Here is a 25,476-nt window from a genome sequence, read left to right as displayed (position 1 = left end):
TTGAGTAGTGTATGTTCGTATGAGTGAAGACTATGACTCAAAGAAAAATATATTTAGTACACTCTAGCGTTTTTGTGGAGGCCGCTGTGAAACAAAGAATTTGAAGTAAACAATTATAAAATACAAAAATAAAAAACCAGGTTTTTTTTTTTTTTTTCTCCAAACTCCTGGTTTAATAAGGACTTGTTTATTTTGAGAAAAAAGGGTCCCAAACATCAGGCTGTTCACAAAAATAACCCACAGTATCAACTTTAGAAAACAAATCTTAAGACTATTACACTAATTATTTTTCTAGAGGATGCATTTGACATGCCAACTCTCATTCACAAAAATACATTGTTACATTTGTGTTGAACAGCCCCACAAAGCACTCTTATGTGGGGTATAACACACATACCTCTAACTCAAAGCTGCTCTCAGATGCTACTCAACTAATGCGATTGCCTTTGCAGTTAGGGAAGCAACTACTGAGCTCATGTATGAATGGAAAGAACTGTACTCCCTGCATACCAAGAGATTATTTTGGAGACAGTTGATAAAAACCACACATCCTTTTTATTGTTAAGTCATAAAGAGGTATCAAAATTAAAAGCAAAAATTACAGGGTAAGACTTAACATAACTACTAGGAGCATCAAAGGAAGTGAAAATGGGACTAGGCGCAGGGCAATATGAATTAATGAACATGGGAAGGACAAGGATGGGGAGAACAGTGAGCATGTGCTGAAGATACTAGGGGAGAGGATCTGGTGAAAATTTTGATCTTAGACAAGCGCCTAGGTAAAGAAATAATGGGACAAGATTTCTAAACCCCACTATGTGCTTAAGAGTCATCCTCGCCATTGGCGCTGTCTCTGTCATCCTCTCCTTCCTCAGCCTCTTTTTCATCATCCTTGATCAACTCCAGCTGTGAGAAACAGACACAAATAGGATGGAGTTAGAGGCACTCCATGTGTCCCTGCTCCCCCCTCCACCACCTCTTTCTTTCCTTTCCCGTGGTTTTCACCTGGTCATCCCCCCGATCTTCATTATCATCATCATCCAGTAGGTCCCCCTCCTCAGCAGAGTCATCTGCACCCCCCTCAGACTCCATCTTCACATTAGTCTCATCTTTCTTCAGGGAGCTGCTGCTCTGCTCCTCTTCTGACTTATCATTCTTCATCTCTACTGGGGATGAGAAGGACAAGTCTGTCTAGGGGCAAGTAATGTCCACAGGATGTAGACAATCCCCATTAATGATCACAGAACTGCAGCACAAATCTAAATCCTCCCACACAAATGCCCTTCCCAATTCAAATTCCCCAAGTTTCATATTCAATTGCTTTATACCCCACTATTCCAACATGTACCTTCAACTATCTTCAGTAACTAACCCAAGTCTACACCCAACAAGCTGCAAGGCCATTTACCTCCTTGTTTGCTCTGTTCTTTCTCAATTTTTTCCAGGCTTTCCAGTAGAGAATCCACTTTTTGTTTTATCTGGGTCAACTCCTTCTTAATGGTCTGAAGGTCATCACCTTTCACTTTAATACAAACAAAACTCTGTATTAGGATCAACTCTACCAGAAGTTACCAGATGCTGAACAAATTTCCAACTAAACCACAAGGCAATAGCCAGAGGGGATCCTAGGGGAGAAATGGAGCCAGGATCATACTGTCCCGGTCATGGGGATGACTTAGTTGGTAGCTAAAAACTGAATCTAATGTGCCTACTCCCTTAGCAACAGTATTCTTACTTCTGTAGGCCTACTGAAGATCTCAATTATATTTGAAAGCACTTTTTGTACTGTTTGACTTGACTTACACACTTCGTAAATTTTTAAGCGCTTACTAGCTCCCTAAAGTCAAATACTTTAACTGGCCCCTTAATCACTATCTTCTCTTCCATTATTTTGATCACACAAAGCCATTAGTATAAAACCTGAACATTACTAACTGCATTAATTTCCCTATTTCAACAACACAGAAGTAGCAGAATCACAAAACTGCAATAATACATACACTTTCCAGACTTGGAAGAAGATCCTCGCTGTCCACTCTTAGAATTGAAGCCACTTTTGCCTCTTCGTGAGGTGTTTCCTGATACACGCTGGCGTTTTGAAGGAACTACAGCCCGAGCAATAGGAGGAGGAGGAGGAACACGTGCTGGGTAACTATACATCCTATTGGATAAAAGGAAAACAGACGTCCTTCACAACTAAAATTAAGTCAGCAAGCTCCATCAGTGACCTTATAAAATAATAAATTAATGTTGTCTACCAATTTGTATCTTTTTGCTAATTTTATTCCAAGGTCCAGTAAAAGCCTTCCTTCTTTTGTTTTCAATACAGCCGCTACTTCAAGAAAATACTACATATACACATGCATATCCAATGATGGTTGGCCTTAAGGGATGAACATCAAAGTTCCTCTGTACTCTGGCAGTATTAGTAAGTATTACTTTGTACAATGAATAGACTACATGTATATTTTTAAATTTTACTCCATATACGCTACAATAATCATAAATAAATAAAACTTAGAAAACAATTCCAAATAAAGTACTCAGAAAAATGGATTGCAATTAATGGAATCTGCAAACAGTGGTTATTTATGGTGAGCTAAATTTGATGAGTATAGAAATAAATAAATAATGTACAGAGTATACAGAGTGAGTATGTATGTATTTGGGGAGTATAGAAATAAATTATTATATAGAAATAAATTATGGTGAGTACAGAAATAAATTATTACTATTAGTAGTCATACTGAATTGAACCATATAGAACGGATAGTTGGTACTAAGAGCCATTCACACGTGTTGGTAGTGTATAAAAGCCATAATCCATTCTAACAACATTTAGGCAGAGGATGCACTCATAGTTCCAATTCCAGCAGGATGAGGAATACTGTCTGTTTTGTTTGCTATTCATTAATGCCTAAATCCACTGCCTAGCACACATTCAGCTCACATTCACTGGTTGCTTAACTGCTGCTTCCTCTGGAGTCCAGGAGTATCCCAGTGACTGCTAAAGATATACCTCAAAGTGATGGCTTGGTATTGACTTTCTTATTCGTAAAGAGAAAATTCTAAGTGTTACAAAAAGTCTTCTTACATGGGTAACAGTTCTAGAAAACCTCTACATTTCTTTATTATTTTTACAAGAGATTGGCAGCACAAGAAGGTAAGATCTACCACTGGGGAAAAAAAAATCCTTCAACTTTGTTCTGTACCTTTTTAATAACTAATTTAATTCCAAGGCCCTTAATTCCAAGGTATTAGTCTACAAAAATTACCTAAAACCTGCTGCTCTGCCTAAAGTGATGTATTACAAAGCCTTAAAAATTTGTAATTCAACTATATAACTAGTCTCCAAGATATTTCATCAGTGACTAATCTCTGAATTTTTAAGTCTCCAATGCTTTAGGTAGTGATAATTAACCTTCTCAACCCAACTTAATCTAAAACATTTCCATCCTACTTTAATATAGCAGTAGCTTATTTTTTCCCAGAAGTAGCTATGACGGGAACATTTTCCTAAACTAAGAAGGAACACGTGGTACACTGCCAAACAAATGAGTGTACTAGTTTATAATTTTCACTTAAGCAGTGAAAATTATAATTCTTTCTTCCCAATACTTCTTTTCTGGGATCGAGCCCCGCATCCGGCTCTCGCTCAACAGGGACCCTGCTTCCCTTCCTCTCTCTCTGCCTGCCTGTGATCTCTGTCAAATAAATAAATAAGATCTTAAATTAAAAAAAAAAAAAAAAAGATTTTATTTGCCAAAGAGAGAGAGAGCACCAGCCAAGAGGGAGAAGCAGGAACCCTGATGAGCAAGGAGACTGATGTGGGACTCAATCCCAATGATCTGAATTGAAGGCAGATGCTTAACCAACTAAGCTACTCAGGTGTCCCGTAGCAGACAAAAAAAAATTTTTTTTAAGATTTTATTTATTTATTTGACAGACAGAGATCACAAGTTGGCAGAGAGGCAGGCAGAGAGAGAGGAGGAAGCAGGCTCCCCGCTGAGCAGAGAGACCGATGTGGGGCTCGATCCCAGGACCCTGAGATCATGACCTGAGCCGAAGGCAGAGGATTTAACCCACTGAGCCACCCAGGCGCCCCCCGTAGCAGACAAATTTTAAGTGAGTTGTTAATTTGTCAGTTTGGCATGGTTTATGGGAATTAACACAAACAAAAAAGATACTTAGAGTAATGTTTTATTATATCCACTACTTTCCACACATAAAGCTTATTTTCTTTTGGCCCATTAATTTCCCACAGTTTAATAATTCAAAAACTGTTAACTTAAAATATTAAATAATTCAGTAACCACTCTTCTTTGTGCTAGATGATGTTATTTAAAAGCAATTTCTGGAGGTAAATGAAGATGAGTTATCCAAACGTGGGCATGAAACATCTCATGACCTAATCCCGTTAGATTCAAACATACAAACTACCCCTTCCCAACCAATCCATTCACTGACACTGGCACTGGCCCCAGTCTCTAAACTAATGATCCTGCCATTTCACAATTTCCTGTACTTGTGGGCACTGGAACTTCCTTTTGAACCATACAATTTCATCTGATGCAGCTAAACTGGCACAATGAAAATGAGGCAAGAGATGCAGTTTGTGGGGCACCTGGGTGGCTCAGTGGGTTAAAGCCTCTGCTTTTGGCTCAGGTCATGATCCCAAGGTCTTGGGATCAAGACCCGCGTCAGGCTCTCTGCTTGGCAGGGAGCCTGCTTTCCTTCCTCTTTCTCTGCCTCTCTGCCTACTTGTGATCTCTGTCAAGTGAATAAATAAAATCTTTGGGAAAAGAAAAAAGAAAGAAATGCAGTTTGTTTTGAATCTATGTAATGGCTCCATGAATATAAATGGAAGTCAAATGCTCTAGTTTTCAGAAGAAAAAAAAATTTTCCGAGGACCAAGTGGTAGTGCTAAAGGGCATTCAGTGCCAGGAACTTAGCTGCTGCTCAAGCAAAAACGGGCTCTTGAAAAACACACAAAGATTTCCTCTAATGAAGTTTAAGTAAACCTTCCTTGTAAAATGTCAAAGTGCATGATTGGGAAAACATGAAAACCATGCCTACTATGACAACACTCAAGGTCAAAGGGATAGGAAATACTACAGCTTCAAGAATTAGCTACTTGCTTATCAAGGGAAGTAGCATGTGCTGACTCCCTAGTGATAAAGCTCAAGTCATTAAAAAGTCTTCATGGAAGTTTCATTAACAAAGGAACAAACACTAAATCCCGAGAATTATGACTGCACTCTAAATGAGAAATCTGGACATTAAGTGTTGGTATAAAATCTAGCCTGAATTTAAAAAGTCATTAAAATACCATTTTAAAGAAATTAAAAAACTGTGGAGGCACGTTAGCTAGCTAATTATCTGAACAGGTTAAGACAAAGAAACTGTCTTAATCTCGAAGCAAAAACTTAAGCACTGCAAGTTACTAAAAACAAGTTTACATAGATGCCTGGCTGGCAGTCAGCAGAGAACACAACTCTTGATCTTGAGGTTGTTAAGTTCGAGCCCTATGTTGGGTGTAGAAGTTACTTAAAAATAAAATCAAAGTTTACAAAGGCAAGTTTCTTAGATGATTAGACAGAACAGCGACCTTTGGGTCTCAAAAACCCTGATTCAGACTTAGACTTCATCCTACCAAAGTAGAAACAACTAGAATGTATAGTGAAAATCTGTATTCTCCTGAATATATTTACTATACCATACCTACTTCCTGTCTTAAAAATTTAGAAGGATTAGGGGCGCCTGGGTGGCTCAGTGGGTTAAGCCTCTGCCTTTGGCTCAAGTCATGATCTCAGGGTCCTGGGATCGAGCCCCGCATCAGGCTCTCTGCTTAGCAGGGAGCCTGCTTCCTCCTCTCTCTCTGCCTGCCTCTCTGTCTACTTGTGATCTCTGCCAAATAAATAAATAAAATCTTTAAAAAAATTTTTTAGAAGGATTAAAAATAATTTTAGGTATATTAATTACCAAATAGGAAACAGTAGTTCTGGAAACCCAACTGTCAGATATTCTAGGCCCATGAAAATCTTAAAAAAGAAAAAAAATGGCTCAGTAAGTTAAACATCTGACTTTCAGCACAGAACTCCATCTCAGGGTCATGACACCCTCTAGGCTCAACAGGGAGTCTGCTTTTCTCTCTCCCTCTGCTCCTCCCCCCACACTTGTGTACTCTTAAATAAAATCATAGAAGAATAAAAGCTACAACGTAGGGAAGAGCAATCTAATAAGAATTATTAGAATTCTTAATTATAAGAATTAGCAATCTAATAAGCAATCTAATAAAAATACTCCCTCCTCCCTGTATAATACGAATTTATCAAATTCAGTTTAAATATGCAATCCCATTATAACTCCATTCAAGTGTCAGAAAGTATTTTCTTCTGCTTCGTTTTTTTTTTTAATCTACAATGAAATTTCAAGATGATGTTTCTCCCTGCTTATGATTGATTTTCCTAGAAGGACTGATTTTACAGGCTACCACCACGTTGTTTGGCTTTAGAATGTGTGAAGATCTCTGAAACTGCTAAAATTACATGAATTTATCTATTCCCTATCAAGTTAAAAATCACTGATGCAGGAAAAAAGACCAATCTGAGTCATTTCTCAGAAACGAGATTAAAACAAAAACAAAAAAACCCAAAAAACCCACAATTGATTTTAAGTACATTCTAAGCCACACATGAGGCTTGAGTTCACCACCCTAAGAGTCACATACTCTACTGACTGAACCAGCCAGGCATCCTAAAATGTGCTTTAATTTAAAGAAGTACAGAGAAAAATATGTACAAATCCATGAGATTCAAAAAGAGTGATTTTAGGAAAGTGAGATTAACAGAATCTATCCATAGAGTGTATTCTGTGGGATACATCTAGAGAAAACCATGTTGATACAGTAACAAAAATTACGTACAGAGTTTAAGAGCCAATGAACAGCATCCTAGTTCCAATAATTACTAGTTAAATAAACTCCTAGTTGATGAGATACTCACCTCAAACTCAAGCCACCAGTGTACTGACAATTCATTTAAAGAGTTGGAACTAAAGCCCTGAGTGAAGGAAGCTCTTCTGCTACTATAACTGTTTTAAGTTTGGTTCTTGACAGTGTGCTCACTCTGTGACAATCTACAACTTCAACTACAGGTATCCCACCATTCCATCGAGGGTAAACCTTCAGAACACTCTTTAGAGAACTATTCAATAATCAAGGCCTTTAGTAACCGGTCTTTGAACATTAAAAAATATTGTTTCTGGATAGTTCTTTCCCATTCTTTATAAAAGCTTTTATGAAACCATATTTGAATGATTAGGTAAATATTTTCCATTATCTTGTAAAACTACCAGAACCTTTTTCACTAGACTATACATAGTACAACCCCTCAGACTTTTATTTTTTTTTATTTTAAAGATTTTATTTATTTATTTGACAGATCACAAGCAGGCAGAGAGGCAGGCAGAGAGAGAGGAGGAAGCAAGCTCCCCTAGAGAGCAGAGAGCCCGATGCGGGGCTCGATCCCAGGACTCTGAGATCATGACCCGAGCCGAAGGCAGCGGCTTAACCCACTGAGCCACCCAGGCGCCCCCGCCTCAGACTTTTAAAATCATGTCATTTGTTTTTAACTCACTGAGCCACCCAGGTGCCCCATTTCATTTGCTTTTTAATGTAAAATAACACAATGAAATTACCTTAAATGCATGATTAAAGATTATGGTATAAAGTTCATTTTAACATGCAAATACTTAACTAAAAAGTTATAGAATTTTAAAGTTCATCCTAATGATTTAAGTCTCTATTTCTTTATTTATATAATAAAGGGGGGGGGTTTAAATGTCTGTGTAATGTTTGATTCAGGTTTGCATCAAAATGTAAATAAATATGAGGGGCGCCTGGGTGGCTCAGTGGGTTAAGGCTCTGCTTTGGCTCAGGTGATCTCAGGGTCCTGGGATGGAGCCCTGCATCCGGCTCTCTGCCTACTTGTGATCTCTATCAAATAAATAAATAAAATCTTTTTAAAAAAAATGTAAATATGGGGGCGCCTGGGTGGCTCAGTGGGTTAAGCCTCTGCCTTCGGCTCAGGTCATGGTCTCAGGGTCCTGGGATCGAGTCCCACATTGGGCTCTCTGCTCGGCAGGGAGCCTGCTTCCCTTCCTCTCTCTCTCTGCCTGCCTCTCTGCCTACTTGTGATCTCTGTCAAATAAAATCTTAAAAAATGGGGCGCCTGGGTGGCTCAGTGGGTTAAAGCCTCTGCCTTCGGCTCAGGTCATGGTCTCAGGGTCCTGGGATCAAGTCCCACATCGGGCTCTCTGATCAGCGGAGAGCGTGCTCCCCACTCCCCGCCCCATGCCTGCCTCTCTGCCTACTTGCAATCTCTCTGTGAAAGACAGAAAGAAAGAAAGAAAGAAAGAAATACAGAAAGACAGAAAGAAATAAAGAATATAAATGATCTATGTACGACTGAAAAACAGCAAGCCCCGCTCACCTTAATGATAAAGGGACTAAAGGACAAGTCAGTATGCTGCAAAAGATCATTCAATGTATAGTGGCACTGAAGCTATTAAATTTTAAAGAAAAAACAATTTGAATAAATGGTTCTACAATCTTTAATAAAGAATCATGGGTTTAGTATTTAGGGGTATTTTTGAAAACTCAGTAACATCTGTAATTTCAATATGTACAAATGAAAATTGCCTCACTGATTTATTTGCAACTCTGAGAGGCAGGGAAAAATAAACCACACCCACTCATTTTAAGATGCACCCAATTATATATATTCAAAAAAAAAAAAAAAAAGCTACAATTTAACAAGAGTCCAAGATTCTTAAGAAAATACACTAATTTGTCTTGACAGACTCATCTGGCAAGCTATGTTAACACAAAATCAGGTGTTTCCAGGAAAGACAACTTGAAAATTCACCTGAAAATTTTCTAAACAAAAATAATGGAGCAATAAGATGGGAATGCTTTGATCAATCCATTCGGGAACAGTACTAGATTCAAGACTATGTACAAAAAAAAATAATAATCTTTGCTTCTGCTTTTATCAAGCCTTATATTAAGGTGACAATCTTTTTAACAGACACAATTTCCAAAGAATTATAACCTTATTCATTTGTTATAATATTAACATATATACTCCCCAAATGTCACTTTGGGTCTTTTCCAAAGGTAGTGTCTTAAAAACTGTCAGTGTGGTGCAATTTTTTTTTATAAAGCCAACATTAAAAGAGTATTTATTGAGAATATTGTTTATGGACCACATGTTAAGAACATGTAAGCCCATCCCAGGCCAGAAGAGTACACTTCTTTAGCTGAGAAATTTCTTTTAAGTAGTTGTTTGAGAACACAGATTTGTGGTTGCCAGGGGCTACAGCAAGTTGATAGAAAAGTGCTTCATGGTAAATTTTTGCAAGTATGGAAGGTTCTCTACCTTGATTACACTGTTGATACTGTACACCTTGTTTATACTATGTTAAAACTGTAGAGAGTAAATTCTGCTGTTATGTAAAAAGGTATCCTATTTTTTTTATCTTTCCATTCTTGAAATCATCTTGTAGTGTTTCTGTCCCAACCAGCATCATCAAAACCTAGCCCTGTCAAAGTCACCAATGAACCCCATACATTTTCTTAAAAAAGATTTTATTTAGGGGTGCCTGTGTGGCTCAGTGAGTTAAAGCCTCTGTCTTAGTCTCAGGTCAAGATCCCAGGGTCCTGGGATTGAGCCCCGCATGGGGTTCTCTGCTCAGCGAAGAGCCTGCTTCCCCTACCCCCCGCCTGCCTCTCCACCTGCTTGTGATCTCTGACAAATAAATAAATAAAATACTTTTAAAAGAAAGATTTATTCATTTGAGAGAGGGACGGACAGAGAGCACAAGCAGGGGAGCAGGACATGGGGCTCAATCCCAGGACCTGGAGCTGAAGGCAGATGCTTAACCATCTGAGCCACCCAGGCGACACCCCCGCCCCTGCCCGTAATACATTTCTAAATCTTGGATAACCCATCAATATTCCTTATCAACTTTGTTCTGAAACTGCAGGCTGAGTTCTCCAACTTCCTGCCTGAAAAGAAGTCTCCAGTCACTTCAATTCTCATACTCAACACTACTAAAAATTCATGTGACCCAGGCTTATTAACTTTGCCAATTTCTAGATCTGCAATGTCAAACTGAGTAATCATTAGCCACATGTGGCTATTCAAATTAAAATCTCAGTTCCTGGGATGCCTGGGTGGCTCAGTGGTTAAGTGGCTGCCTTAGGCTCAGGTCATGATCACAGCGTCCTGAGATCCAGTCCCACATCTGGCTCCTTGCTCCACAGGGAGCCTGCTTCTCCCTCTGCCTGCCTGTACTCTATTTCTCTGAAAAATAAAATCTTAAAAAAAAAAAAATAAATAAAATCTCAGTTCCTCACTCTCATTAGCCACATTTTAAAAATAAAGATTTTATTTATTTATTTATTTGACAGAGAGAGAGAGAGAGAGAGAGAGAGATCACAAGTTTGTGTGTGTGTGTGCACGCACACGCGGGCTCCCTGCTGAGCAGAGAGCAGGATGAAGCTGGCCTCTATTAGAGGAACCTGAGATGGTGACCTGAGCCAAAGGCAGAGGCTTAACCCACTGAGCCACCCAGGCGCCCACGTTAGCCACATTTTAATCAGAACAGCCGTATGTGACTAATGTCTCCCATACATTAACCACGTAAATACAGAATATTTCTTATTTCTATCACCACAGAAAGTTCTACTGGACAAATGTTCTATTTTGTTATTTCCACAGATACCTACTGCCTATATGTAATTTCCAAAAACAATTTAGAATTCTGTAATTCTTCAATCTATAATAAAACCATAATCTTTATGAACTAGTAAATGGTCCTTAGTATAAAGCGACAGTTAACATTATCTCCCATGACAAGGCAGAACTATAAGACACTGAAAACAGTAATAAACCTCAAAAATGTCAGTATCAGATATTATATCCAAAGACTTGTATTTATAACATACAAAGACTTACATTCAACAAGAAAGCCCAATACAAAAATGAGCAAAGGATCTGAATACATTTCTCCAAAAATAAACAAGTATCTAATAAACACACAAATACACAAAGTGATTTTTAAAAATTTTTTAGTAATCTCTACATCCAATGCGGAGCTTGAACTCACAACTGAGATCAAGACTTCCATGTTTTTTCGACTGAGTTAGCCAGGTGCTGCTCAAAATCACTACTTTTTAAGAAAATGCCAATCAAAACCACAAGGAGTTAACACTGTTCACTCTCAAGTTAAATAATAAGAACAAATAGTAACACAACAAATGTTGGCAAAGATGTGGAGAAGTAGAATCCTCATACATGGCTGATGGGAATATAAAATAGTACAACTGCTCTGAAAGACAGTATGGCAGTACCTCAGGTTAAACATGGAAATACCATTAAGGCCCAACAATTCCACTCATATTAGTATACGCAAGAGGAATGAAAACATGTCTATGCAAAAATGTGTATACAAATGTCTATATAGTAACATCATTCAAAATGTGAAAACACCTCCAATGTCCACCAACTGATGAATGGATAAACCAAATTTATCCATGGTATCATCCATACGATGGAATATAATCCAGCAATTATACTGCTGGATGGTTCAGTCAGTTAAGCCTCTGCCTCCAGCTGAGGTCATGATCCTGCATTCCTGGGATCTGCACTGGACTCCCTGCCCTCTCCCTGCTCATGCGCTTTCTCAAATAAATAAAATCTTTTTAAAAAAGGGGGGGGGAGGAAATGAAGTATAAACAAATGGTACAACATGGATGAACCATTAAGTATTAAATGAAAGGGCGCCTGAATGGCTCAGTCAGTTAAGCATCTGGCTTGAGTCCCATTATCGGGCTCCCTGCTCTGCCTGCTTCTCCCTGTCTCTCTTATGAATAAATAAAAACCAAAAAAATTTTTAAAAAGTATTAAGTGGAAGAAATCAGTCATAAAAGACAAATACTGTGTGAATCCACTGATATGAAATGTCCAAAATAGGCAAAACTATAAACAGAATGTGGTTAGTAGTTGCTAGGTCTGGAGATAATAGAATAGAAAATGATTGTTAACAAGTAAAGTGTTTATTTGGGGGGATGTTCTAAAATTAGAACACGGTGGTCATGACCACACAACTCTAAATGTACTAATTGAATTGTATACTTTAAAATGAATTTTAGGGGCACCTGGGTGGCCCAGTTGGTTAGGTGTCTGCTTTCTGCTTGAGTTGTGATCTCAGGGTTCTGGGATCAAGCCTGGGTCAGGATCCCCACTCAGTGGGGAGTCTGCTTCTCCCTCTCCCCTCCTCACCCGCCACTGGCTTGTGCTCTCTAATAAATAAAATCCTTAAACACACACACACACACACACACACACACACACACACAGAATTTTACAGGGGTGCCTGGCTGGCTCAGTCATTTAAACATCTTTGGCTCAGCCCCAGATACGGCTCCACACTCAGCAGGGAGTCTGTTTCTCCCTCTTCCTCTCCCCATGCCATGCTCTCTCAAATAAAATCTTTTAAAAATACATATATATAATACATATCTCTCTCAATGAAATTAATTTTTTAAAATTTACTTGAGAGAGTGAGAGAGAGCATGAAAGGGAAACTTAGAGGGGAGAAGCAGACTCCCTGGGGAGCTGGGAGCCCGATGTGGGACTCAATCCTAGGACTCCAGGATCACAACTTGAGCCAAAGACAGTGGCCCAACCAACTGAGCCGCCCAGGTGCCCCTGATAAAGTTGATTAATAAAAAAAAAAAAAAAAAAAAAAAAAAGGGACGCCTGGGTGGCTTAGTTGGTTAAGCAGCTGCCTTTGGCTCAGGTCATGATCCCAGCGTCCTGGGATCAAGTCCCACATTGGGCTCCTTGCTTGGCAGGGAGCCTGCTTCTCCCTCTGCCTCTGTCTGCCAGTGCGTGCTCTCTCTCTGACAAATAATTAAATAAAATCTTAAAACAAACAAACAAACAAAACCAAACACACCAAGACACATTAATGTCAAGGGGAATGACAAAACTTATTTGAATTAAGAGTATCCTGAAATAGGATTTTAAAAAGCAGAGGCTATCTTTGTATTAGGTTATAACCAGAACAGCATTTAATTCAGAATCATACAGCAGATTCTCAAGAGTCTTTTTAGATCATCATTTGCTTATCAGGTATTTATCCTGTCTCAGCTTTCATACTATAGCCTACTGTCAAACCTAGTAATTAGACTCTTAATGTCTCTTGCACTCCCAAGTCCTTGACAGAAGAATGATTATTACTTGGCTGTGAATAACTGAGGGTCAAATGCTTCCCCAGGAAAGAAATATCTCCTACCTCCTTAAGAAGAGTACAGGGACACGGACACACACACACACTAAACACCCCAAAATGAATGTTTAAGTGAAATAAAGAATGTGGTGTCAAAATTTTAAGTCCATAATAACCAGGTTTATATTGAAAGTATATTTGTACTAAACCATGCCCTCAATTAAATCCTCCTAGCAATGATCAGATTTCAATGCAAAAAATAAAGAGGGGCTCAGAGCAAATGCAAAATTTCACCTTATGCTTAAAATGACACCTACAAAGGCAAGTAGCGAAGAACCCTGCAGATCTGAATCACATGCCTTTCCAAGCAGATGGGTCTCACCCAATTCTTCAAAACCTAAATAGTTCAAGTGTTTTTCCTTCAGGTCCACTGCTACTCAGGAGTATCAGAAAAATGCAAAGAGGATGAGGACAAGAGGATAGGCCCACTAAGTCCAGTAACATGAAGGGGGGAAGAGCTTCAATCTATACTCACTGTTTATGTAATTAATCCAAAACCTAAAACTTTGTGTGCCTAGAACAAAGTAAGTGCTTAAGTATTAGTTTAGTACAATGGCTAGCCTCTTTCACTTGTCTTGCATTTCAATGGAGATCTAGCTCTCCACCACTGTACTCAACTACTTTTCTCCACTGTCTACCAGGATACCTTCCTAGAAAAGAGATATAAGAGAAGCATCAACATTTTCCCCCAAACTTCAAACAACTCAAACCCTCTAAACCTCCCTTTCATGTAACCTTTACTAGTATGATCTTAGTCATGAAAGATTAAAAAAAAAAATCGAAGTTATACCACATAATTTTCTCCCTACAAAACACTCTCTTAATAACTCAGTAATTTACACCAAGACCAGTCTACTTCAGAAATTCCTGTACCTACTCTCCATTCCAACATTTACAATGTTAACTACTTAATACATCTTTTTCCCCTCTAATTTCTCTTTTCTAGCCATGAAGCGGTTTCTAAGTTATATCTGCCTATGGGACATATGTTTAACATGCCATACACAAAGCCCTCTACAACCAACAATCTTTCCTCTTTTTTAAAAATTTTATTTATTCATTTGACAGAGAGAGAGCACGCACAAGCAGGGGGAGGGGCAGAGGGAGAGGGAGAAGCAGGCTCCCCACTGAGTAGGGAGTCTGATATGGGGCTTGATCCCGGGACCCTAGGATCACAACCTGAGCTGAAGGCAGATGCTTAACCAACTGAGCCACCCAGGTACCCAACCAATACTCTTTCCAATTACAGCTGGATGCTTCCCCAAATAGAACCAGATATATTAACAATTCTGTACCTCTAACCCATCTGTGGCAAAACCTCCTCCTTAGTATCAAAAGCAAGTTGAAATATAGCACTTTGTGAAACTACCTAGGCCCTCTTCAAATCTTACAAGAGCTCCACAAAAGAAAACATGACTCACTCTCCTAAGACACAATCCTGTACAATAAAGGGAACATAACAGCCGACAGGATATTAATTCCACATCAAGTTCTTCACTGTTATCATATAGTGCTTGATACAACAGTTTCTTCATTAGATAACATATAGCTTGTCATACACATACTATGGTCGGTTATGTGAGTTGATGTATTCCATTCTTTATATTCATGGTGCGCTGGCATATTTACTTAGATATGGAGTAGCACTCTGAAAAAGCTCTAAAGGAAGAATTTTTACAGTTCAGTCACTTACACGGTTTACATTATTATTCATGTACCATACGCAATGCATGATATTTATTATAGTCCTCAAAGACCCTCAACTAAATCAGGATCTTTTTTTTTTAAGATTTTTTTTTTTTTTATATATTTGGGGCACCTGAGTGGCTCAGTGGGTTAAAGCCTCTGCCTTTGGCTCAGGTCATGATCCCAGGGTCCTGGGATTGAGCCCCACATTGGGCTCTCTTGCTCAGCGGGGAGCCTGCTTCCTCCTCTCTCTCTCTCTCTCTGCCTGCCTCTCTGCCTACTTGTGATTTCTGTCAAATAAATAAATAAAATCTTTAAAAAAAGAGATTTTTATTTGTCAGAGAGAGAGAGCGCGCACAGGCAGGCAGAGTGGCAGGCAGAGGGAGAAGCGGGTTCCCTGCCGAGCAAGGAGCCCGATGTGGGACTCGACCCCAGGAAGCTGGGATCATGACCAAAGCCGAAGGCTCCACTTAATCGACTGAGCCACCCAGTCGTCCCAAAATCAGGATCTTTTTGAACCATCATCTGTTTATCAGGTGTTTATCGTGTCTCAGCTTTCATACTATGCCTACTGTCAAATCTAGTAACTAGACACATTGTTTCCTGTGCTCCCAAGTTCTCAATAGAAGAATGACTGAGAATTACTTGCCTGTCCATAGCTGAGCATTTTTTTTTTAATTTAAACTGACATATGATTCACATACCATACAATAAACCCTTTGAATGTGTACACAAATTTATGCAACCATTATCATTATGTAATTTCAGAACAACTTCACAGGTTACCTCGTAAGGGAAAGAAAAGTGGGATCACAACTGATTAAAACCCACAGCATTGGGACGCCTGGGTGGCTCAGTGGGTTAAGCCTCTCTGCCTTCAGCTCAGGTCATGATCTCAGGGGTTCTGGGATAGAGCCCAGAATCAGGCTCTCTGCTCAGCGGGAAGCCTGCGTCCCATCCCACCCCCCTCTGCCTGCCTCTCTGCCTACTTGTGATCTATCAAATAAATAAATAAAATCTTAAAAAAAAAAAAACCCGTAACATTTCATTATTTCTCTAAAAATGGATGGTTTTATACTTAAGGAGACCCTAAATGTTTATAGAAATATTGCCACAAATACTAAACACTTATATACCATGCATAAGTCAACATACTTAAGAACTTTCAATTTTGCTTTAAAGGTTAAGATCCCTCAAAACAAACAAACAAACAAAAAACAAACAAACAAACAAAAAAGAGCTTTAATGCCCCTGTCTCTCCAGCAATGTGCTAAATATTTTTATTACAATACTTCCGGCACAAGAGCACATACAACAGCTTTCTAATGATCCATCATTTCAAAAGTGAATGACTAAAACTCAATGCGCAAAGAGACTGTAAATAAATTAGAAATAAATTTTAAGGATTTGGAAAAAGAAATCACTTTAAGTATTTCAAGGCAACTGCTCACACAAGAAGTCTTTTAGCAACAATGTTCCTAGAAGCAACAAGATTCAATAGGACAACTGAAATTGGATCTGTCAGAAGCTTTCAAGTTTTCACTTTCAACATCAACAAACAGTAATGTTGTCACACACAGACATGACTTATGCAAATCCCCTGGTTTTATACATAGATGTCCATGAATAGTCATCACTAAACAAAAAACTACTTTGGGGGCTATATCCTATCAGAATAAAATGTTTTGATTAATGAATCTTAGTTTACAGTATATGTGAAACAGAGGGACAGTATGTCTCTCAGATATTAATAGATCTAAAATGGTAGTTCCACATATATCAGCAATTATTAAAATTCATCCCCAAAACCTCTAACAACTCTAAAATTAGGAATGGCCTTAAAAACAAAAACAAAAGGCCTAAATTCAGGTAATCAGTGAAAAAAGTAACTTATGGAAAAAACCTAGTAATAATCATTTGGACTTTTCCACCATTATAATGCAAAATCTGATCCTTATAATAATGCTAAGATATTAACAAATACATTTATTTAATTTTGGAAGAACGGCACCATTCCTGGTACAACATGTACTGAGAATCCTTTCAAACTATGGTAATTTTGGCACCTGGGTGGCTCAAGTTTGTTAAGTGACTGCCTTTGACTCAGGTCATGCATGATCCTGGAGTCCGAGGATCAGAGTCCCATACTGGGCTCCTTACTCGGCAGGGAAGTCTGCTTCTCCCTCTCTCTCATGCTCTCTTTTTCTCTCAAATAAATAAATGAAATCTTTAAAAAAACAGACCCACAAACTATGGTAATCTTAAATGATCACAGGTAACAGTTTTAAATTTTCCACCCACACCCTGAATTAAAATCAGTGCAGGATGTAGCATAAAACTACAGAATCTGATTCCATTGTCTTCTCAGCAGACAACATATAAAATATAAGTGACTTGGTTAAGTCTTAACATTAGGTTACCCTTCAGTGTTTTGTTTTGTTTTTTAAAGATTTTACTTATTTGTCAGACAGAAATCACAAGCAGGCAGAGAGAGGGGAAGGGAAGCAGGCTCCCTGCTGAGCAGAGAGCCTGATGCTGGGCTGATCCCAGGACCCTGGGATCATGACCTGAGCCCAAGGCAGAGGCTTTAACCCACTGAGCCACTCAGGTGCCCCAATTATCCTCTAGTTTTAAAGGTAAAGTATTTACAATCCTTGGGACTTGTCAGAAATGCCCACTCATCCCCGAACAAAAATACGAGTCATTCTAATTCTAAGAAAACACTGTTAATTACCTACTTCCTGATATCTAAAGTGTTTCTCCTTATAAAATACTCAATGCTTCCTGCATCCTTAAAATTTCTGTCAAAAATCAGACTAATGATGACTAAAATGCATAATGCCTTTATGAAGTATTCTGCTCTTGTTTCCCTTAAGCCCTGTTCCCTGATCCCTAATGGAAAGGGAAAAAAAAGAAAACAGATCCTGAAATCTCATCAAGCCTGCAAATCTATCAAGCAGATCAGAGAAAATAAAGGTGGCAGAGAAACATGCTAAAATACACAAAAATGTAACCCACAGAATCAAATCTGTGGAAAACAGATGAGATTACGAAATATTATTTTAAGTATAAATGGTACTGGGATTATGTTTATAAAAGCAATCTTTTTATCTTTTACTCTGCACTATTCTTTTTTTTTTTTTTTTTTTTTTTTTTTTGCAAAGGGGTGTGGGGGGCGCAATTGAGAGAATCTTAGGCAGGCTTCACACCCAGTGTGAAGCCCAAGCAGGGACTCAATCCCAGAACACTGAGATCAGTATCGGAGCCAAAATGAAGAGTCAGATGCTTAACTGACTGAGTCACCCAGGTGCCCTTACACTGTTCTCTTTTATATATATTTAAATTGAGATGTTTTAGAAGACAGTAAAAAAATTAATTAAGCTGGGGCACCTGGGTGGCTCAATGGGTTAAAGCCTCTGCCTTCCGCTCAGGTCATGATCCCAGGGTCCTGGGACTGAGGCCCCACATCGGGCTCTCTGCTCCGCAGGAAGCCTGCTCCCCCGCCACCAACCTGCCCCTCTGCCTACTTGCAATCTCTGTCAAATAAGCATATAAAATATTAAAAAAAAAAAAATTAATTAAGGTGTAAGAAAACAAATACTAATCATTGTTCATTTCACTACACATTAGCTGGTAAGACTGCTGTCACACATAAAGAACTTGAATTATGCTACAGATGTTAGTTTTCTGGAAAGAGAACTGGTAGGGTATCCACAAGTCCCTTCATTTTGGTACGTGTCAACAAAATAATATACAGCAGTATTAACAGGATTAATAAAATCAGAAGTACAACTTCCAGCAAATTTAACATGTAAGAAATCTGAAGATCTTGATAATAAATAGGAATGAATCCTCATGGTCTTCACTGGTTGTAGTTGTATTTGTTGTAGTTATATTTAACCACTGGTTGTGGGTATATTTATAATGCAATTTTTAAAAAATTTTTTTTAAAGATTCTATTTATTTGAGAAGCAGACAGCACAAGTAGGGGGTAAGGGGCAGAAACCGAACATGAAGCTTGATCCCAGCACCTCAGATCATGACCTGAGGTGAAGGCAGATGCTTAACCCACTGAGCCACCAGACGCCCTTATAATGCAATTTATCTTTCATGTTTCCTTTAGTCTTCACAGCCACTATATTAGTAGGCATTATTTCCATTTTAGAGGTAAGAAATCCGTGATTACATGACTTTGGTCATAAGCTTCTTTGCTAACTTTGAAGTCTTCAGATTCAATTGTTCTTTCCTACATTCCGTATCAGCTGCCTCTCTACCATTAAGAGTAAGTAGAAGAAAGCTAGATGGTAACGAAATGATCTAGGGGTTCTTGGTGGCTCAGTCAGTCAAGTGTCTCACTTTGGCTCAGGTAATGACCTGGGTCCTGGGATGGAGCCAGTCATCATGCTGCATCAGGCTCCATGCTCAGCAGGAGTCCTCTTTTCCTCCTTCTCCCCCAGCTCATGTAGGCTCTCTAATAAAATCTAAAACAAACAAAAATAAAAACAAACCCAACAACAAAACCCTAGAGAAATGCCAAATTTATGTCTTGAAACATTTATGTGAATTCGGTGTTCGTAAGGGTATGACTAAAGGGATTAGGCAGACACTGATTTAACCCCATTTACACAGGAAGACCCAGAGCTTTCAGTTCATCTTAGAGCCAATGTTCCATTCTGTTTTAATAAGGAATCCAACACAGATGATTTAGGATCACTATGTTAGCAACTAAGATAGTAGAAGTCTTAACCTTGCCAATAAAGTATGTTAAGAATGACTTCTAAGCAGAAACTAATGCAATTTTCCTGATTTAGTTTTATTTTTAACTAAGTATGTTCATTTTCCTACTACAGACCTCAGTGATACACTTGAATTGGCTCTTTACCCACTACTGCCAGGTTGCTTGGTTATCGAAAGTGTCTTTCTAGAGGCGCCTGGGGGGGCTCAATGGGTTAAGTCTCTGCCTTCGGCTCAGGTCATGATCTCAGGGTCCTAGGATTGAGTCCTGCATCTAGCTCTCTGCTCAGCAGGGAGCCTGCTTCCCCCCTTCTCTTTGCCTACTTGTCAAATAAAAAGTAAAAATCTTAAAAAAATCAAGTAATACCATCAGACTAACTAAAGGTATTCTCTTTCCTCTTGAAAAACTGAAGAGTAAGGCCAGTGGTGGCATTGCCACCAACTTTTAGGATCAAAGAGCAGTGGTAAGAAATTTGAAGGTATTTCTGCAAATCTCTAAAATTTCTTCACTATTTCTTCCTGTTTACATCTCTTTTCAATTAACCCTTTGGTAAGTCCTCACTCAAAAACAATCTTTTCTGAACTAATAGTGGGACGGATGATGGTAGGGATGGTCTAAGTTTTACTGCCTCAACAGGACAACTAAAACTTTAGATAGCTACTCTCATGAAAAAGGTAGGATTGTACATGTTAAAAATCTCTATACACTCAATTTAAAACAGGAGGTTTCTTGCATTCCAGTTCGAGGTACACCCCCAAATTATTTAGAATGTATACACATATATATAAATGTACTAGAATTTTTCTAAAGGGAGCCATGGACAAAGAAATAGGGTAAGAATTACAGAAATAAAAACTACTTCCTCATCCCTTATAAATGATTCTTGACTCTGACATCAAACTTCAGAAGCTTTAAAAAAGTGTATATATATATATATATATATATATATATATATATATATATATATGTACCAACACTCAAGAATCTACCTAGACCATGTGTACAAGGATCCTTAAAGCTATAGCTGGGCACTGAGTATTTTCTTAAGCAGAGAGTTGAGTGTAAAGAGCAGTTGCCTCGGGCGCCTGGGTGGCTCAGTGGGTTAAGCCGCTGCCTTCGGCTCAGGTCATGATCTTAGGGTCCTGGGATCGAGTCCCGCATCGGGCTCTCTGCTCAGCGGGGAGCCTGCTTCCCTCTCTCTGCCTGCCTCTCCATCTACTTGTGAGCTCTCTCTCTGTCAAATAAATAAATAAATCTTTGGGGGGGGGGGAGCAGTTGCCTCAGATAAACTTAAGTCTCAGGGGCTTCAAGTCACTCACCCAATGATCACATTTTCATTAGCAAAGAGATGCCCAGATCCGTTCTGTTTTTAAATACCTTAATATTTTCAAAATATGAGAATCAGCATAGTTTTTAAGATATGTATTCAGACTAATAGACACAAAAATGTGAAGAAATCTCTAAGGACAAATGAAATAACCATTCTGATGATGCATGAAGAATACTCAAATCACACAACCTTAATATGGCATTCAAAGACCTTAACAATGTAGGCCCAAACTATTTTTCTAGCCTTATTTTTTTGGCCTATTAATGACTAGCCTGCTGCAGTCCATATCTGTCTCAAACACAAAAAGGATACAAAAAGTATTTATGTTCAGGTCTTTACTCATAGTGTTTACTGACTGACTTGATTTCATTACCCAAATCCCTTGGCATGACTAATCTACTCAGTTCAAAAATTTTTCTTTTGGGAAAACATTCCCTAATCAAGAAAGCTATTACTTTTATTTCCAAAGCAGAAATTGATCTAACTGAAATTCTTATATATATTAACACCATACTAATGACTGGAATACTGAAAACCTAAGATGAAAAATAGCAAAGGAAAATTCATACTAGGTCAAGTCCAGTGTAGGAGTACACTCCATATACTTCCATATAACAATGCATTATTTAAAAAGCAGGAAACCAAATAAACTTAGTATCTCCTTAATGTTCATTAAGACTAATGTTATCCGAATGCTAGTTAATACTAGTATCTTCTGTGTACTGTCATTCCCCAGTTATCTAGTTCCTATTATCATGTGTAAATCTTTAATTCATAACCATCCATAACATATCCCTATCTACACACCTTCCTGATTTTATTTCTCAACGAATACTAATGCTCTTCTGAAGACGCGTGCACGCACACACACATATCAACCGCTGTTCCAACCACCCTGCCTTCTAGAATGGTGTCAACCACCACCCCCAATCTGCAAGTCTTCAACACTTTATAACCCCTAGAGCAATTTATATTGTTAATTCATTTATGTATGCTTACTGTATCCTATTTTGTATTAGTTGGTTTGCTCAATAGAGACTTAGGATCTTTAAGTAGTTTTGCTATAATACTCTACAGTGCAAAGCCCAGTGGCAAGTATGCAATAAGGAAATAAAAAGGGAACATGGAAATGCTACGTAAGTCCTATTTTATCATTTGACAAGTCAGTCCTTACTTTTAGTTGGCATACGAATGCAAACAAAATACTAGACGTGTTCCCGTATGCCCTGACAATATATAAACTGACTCTTTGAAATCAACAGAAATGTCACCCACCCTAGTCTACCCCTGACCATTTGCAGGATGGATTTTCCATTATATTTACAAAGGGGGTAGCTCGAAAACATCTTTGTTATTCATTACAAGATAATGTTCATTACATATTAGAAAAAAATAAATGGTTAGACAAGACAAAACACCTTTAACATACCTGTCATAATAATCTCGTTGAAAGTCATAGTCCAAGTCAAAAGAGGAGCTGAAAAATAAATACCAAAGAGGATTAATTTGGAGCTGTTGATGTAAATTCACAACAGCAGATGGGAAAAACAAAAACAAAAAACCATGCAAAACCAACCATAACAAATAGATCAAGAGATTAGCATGGAATAATTCCCAATCATTTAAGCAACAAATCACTAAAATTCCAATCATCTTAGAAGCCAGTGGACATGCAGCAGCTAATTTGCAAATTTAGGCACAAATCTGCTACAATTCCAGCATAAAACATAACACTAATATAAGAACACTGAAAAGTACAACAGTAAACCAAATATTCTTATGCTATTCTCCTTCCCTTTCGTATTTCCCAGCTTCTTACAAACTAAACAACTCCTCTCCAAAGATTTCACTGTATGTTAAAAATACCAAACTGCTCTTTAGTAAATAAAAAAATCTCAGGGAATTCTAACAATTCTCTGGGAAATGGGCGAAAAGGAGGTATACTAATTAAAAATTAATAAAGCATCATTTTTACACAGATAAAACATACTATAGTTAACCCTCCCCACATCCAGAAAACAGATAGAGAAGATGCCCACTGATGGACACAATGCAGTTATAAATAATAAAGTTCCGGACCTGAGTAGAGGGGACGGAGAAGGGTGTTCTGGTACTGACCCGTACATCTCCGCTGCAGATCGTTTCACACCTGCTTTTCCTCGGTTCACTTTTGGCTCTGCAGCCAGATTAATATCTGAAAAAAACAAAAACAAAAAACAAAAATAAAGACAAAAACTTTAACGACAACCCTGTAGGGGTAGTGTAGCATCTTAAACTACAGTTTTAAGATGTGTAAGTAGTATATAAATCAAGAAACACTGAACATGATGTCCCATCTTTTCTTATGTAAAAAGGGCTCATGAATTTTTACAAGGCTAGGACTTAATTTTTCAATCCTTTATCCTCTGTTCTGTAACAAAAAGGTATTCATTATGTATAAGACATATATACACTTATTATATATAAGACATGACCATTTGTCTTTGGCACCTTCTACCCTCAGTTCCCAATAAAATGAAACTCTCACTACTAAGAGCATATATTAGGAATGAATGACTGACCTCAGAGATATAAAATACATAGCAATTCACGAATTATTATGAGTAGGATACCCTTAAAGTATCCCCAAAGGTGAATTTTCATTCTCCTTATAAATAGGATCAGCTGTAAAAGTTGAAAGATAGGGGGCGCCTGGGTGGCTCAGTGGGTTTAAAGCCTCTGCCTTTGGTTCAGGTCATCCCGGGGTCCTGGGATTGAGCCCCACGTCGGGCTCTCTGTTCATCAGGGAGCCTGCTTGCTTCCCTTCCTCTCTCTCTGCCTGCTTGTGATCTCTATCAAATAAATAAATAAAAATTTTTTAAAAAGTTGAGTAATAGTTTAGATGACTACTATTCAGCCAATTGCTCAACTTTTCCATACACATTTGTGCGTGCGCATGTGTCTCTGTGTGCGCACGCACACACACATACACACACAAACCAAGAAAAGGGAATTAAGGGAACAAAGGAAAAAGTCCTAGGTTCCATAAACGTAATTTTAAAAACACCTATTCCAACATGGCCAGCTATATAGTCCTACGACTCACTGCCTACCAAACAAAAGAATTCATGATCTCTTCCTTATTCTAACAAGAGTCCATTTGTCAAAAACCACCTCTCCAAAACTTAGTTCATCAAATGACCAACTGAAAAAGACTTTTAGTACACTATTTGCTGAACTTCATTACATTAATGAAGAATCTGAAGAGTTTCTGGTTCACTAAATTCATTTCCAATTTCTAGCACCTACTGTTAAGAACAACCTTGCCTTTACAGTTGACTTGTTTTTATCTGAGTAGGTTCCAGGCACAGTTTTCCCCACCTCTACACCTCCATCTCTTAAAAAAACAAAAAACAAAAACAAAAAAAAACAACGCAATTCTAAAATAAAAACAGAACGAGATTATATATCAAGTTGATTACACAACCTCCCCCAACTTTTCCTGAAGATAGTTTATTTATCCATTCAAGAGACAGAGAATGAGCAGGGAGTAGGGAGAGGGAAAAGCAGACTCCTGCTAAGCAGAAAGCCAGATGCCTGACTGGACCCCAGGACCCTGGGCCAAAGGCAGATGCTTAACCAACTGAGCCATCTAAGTGCCCGGATTACACAATCTTATAGAATTATTCCATGTGTCCTAAACTGTAGTAGTGAGTCAATATCCAGAATAGGATATATACTAATAAAAAATCTCAAATCTAAAAAAGTACTTAGTAATCTTAATTTTTGTAAAAAAACAAACAGGCATGGTTATTTTGAAACTGTGGAACTAAGCACATGTAAAATTGTTTTGTTTTCTTTAAAAAAGTGCTTCCTAGTCTACTTACTAAAACTAGACAAAAACTATTAAAAATCAGTAATGAACACTCCCTGGTGTACAGACTGTGGCTTCTAGGTAATTCCCATTATTTTATTAAGTGGCAAACAGATTTAGGTCAAGAAATACATCAGAAGACCTGGAATATCTTGTGATGCCAGAAAGCAAGGATGCAATGAAATTATTATAAAACTAAGATCTCGGGGAGCGTGGGTGGCTCAGTGGGTTGGGTTTCTGCCTTCAGCTCTGGTCATTATCTCAGGGTCCTGGGATCGAGCCCTCCATTGGGCTCTCTACTTGGTTGGGAGCCTGCTCTCTCCCCGCACCTGCCTCTTTGCCTACTTGTGATGTCTGTCAAATAAATAAAATCTTAAAAAAACAAAAACAAAAAACTAAGGTCTCAAGGACACAGGATACACTGGCTACAGATGAAATATTCTGAGCTCTAAAGAAGGATATGTAATGTATTAATACACACCAATTTAAATTATTAGAAATATTAACATTATA

At 38.3% G+C, this 25,476-nt stretch overlaps 1 protein-coding gene across 10 annotated transcripts in view; it reads right to left on the bottom strand.

Moving 5' to 3' along the window:
* Positions 1 to 536: 536 nt before the first annotated feature.
* Positions 537 to 25,476, bottom strand: part of LOC111153177 (heterogeneous nuclear ribonucleoprotein C (C1/C2)) — a 57,608-nt gene continuing 32,668 nt past the window's right edge. For 4 of the 10 annotated variants that reach the window (XM_022512013.1, XM_022512011.1, XM_022512012.1 and 1 more), the window contains 6 exons: positions 23,190 to 23,304; positions 22,540 to 22,587; positions 2,001 to 2,161; positions 1,409 to 1,522; positions 1,006 to 1,166; positions 537 to 906 (listed from right to left, as the gene is read on the bottom strand). In XM_022512013.1, the coding sequence (XP_022367721.1) occupies positions 823 to 906; positions 1,006 to 1,166; positions 1,409 to 1,522; positions 2,001 to 2,161; positions 22,540 to 22,587; positions 23,190 to 23,304 (683 nt within the window). In that variant the 3' untranslated portion in view covers positions 537 to 822. The remainder of the gene's footprint in view (positions 907 to 1,005; positions 1,167 to 1,408; positions 1,523 to 2,000; positions 2,162 to 22,539; positions 22,588 to 23,189; positions 23,305 to 25,476) is intronic. The other 6 variants (XM_022512017.1, XM_022512015.1, XM_022512021.1 and 3 more) reach the window with 3 other exon arrangements.

The sequence above is a fragment of the Enhydra lutris genome, unplaced genomic scaffold, assembly GCF_002288905.1.
Source record: "Enhydra lutris kenyoni isolate GAN:26980312 unplaced genomic scaffold, ASM228890v2 scaffoldscaffold31, whole genome shotgun sequence".
Taxonomy (NCBI): domain Eukaryota; kingdom Metazoa; phylum Chordata; class Mammalia; order Carnivora; family Mustelidae; genus Enhydra; species Enhydra lutris.
This window is presented reverse-complemented; position numbering and strand designations above follow the sequence as displayed.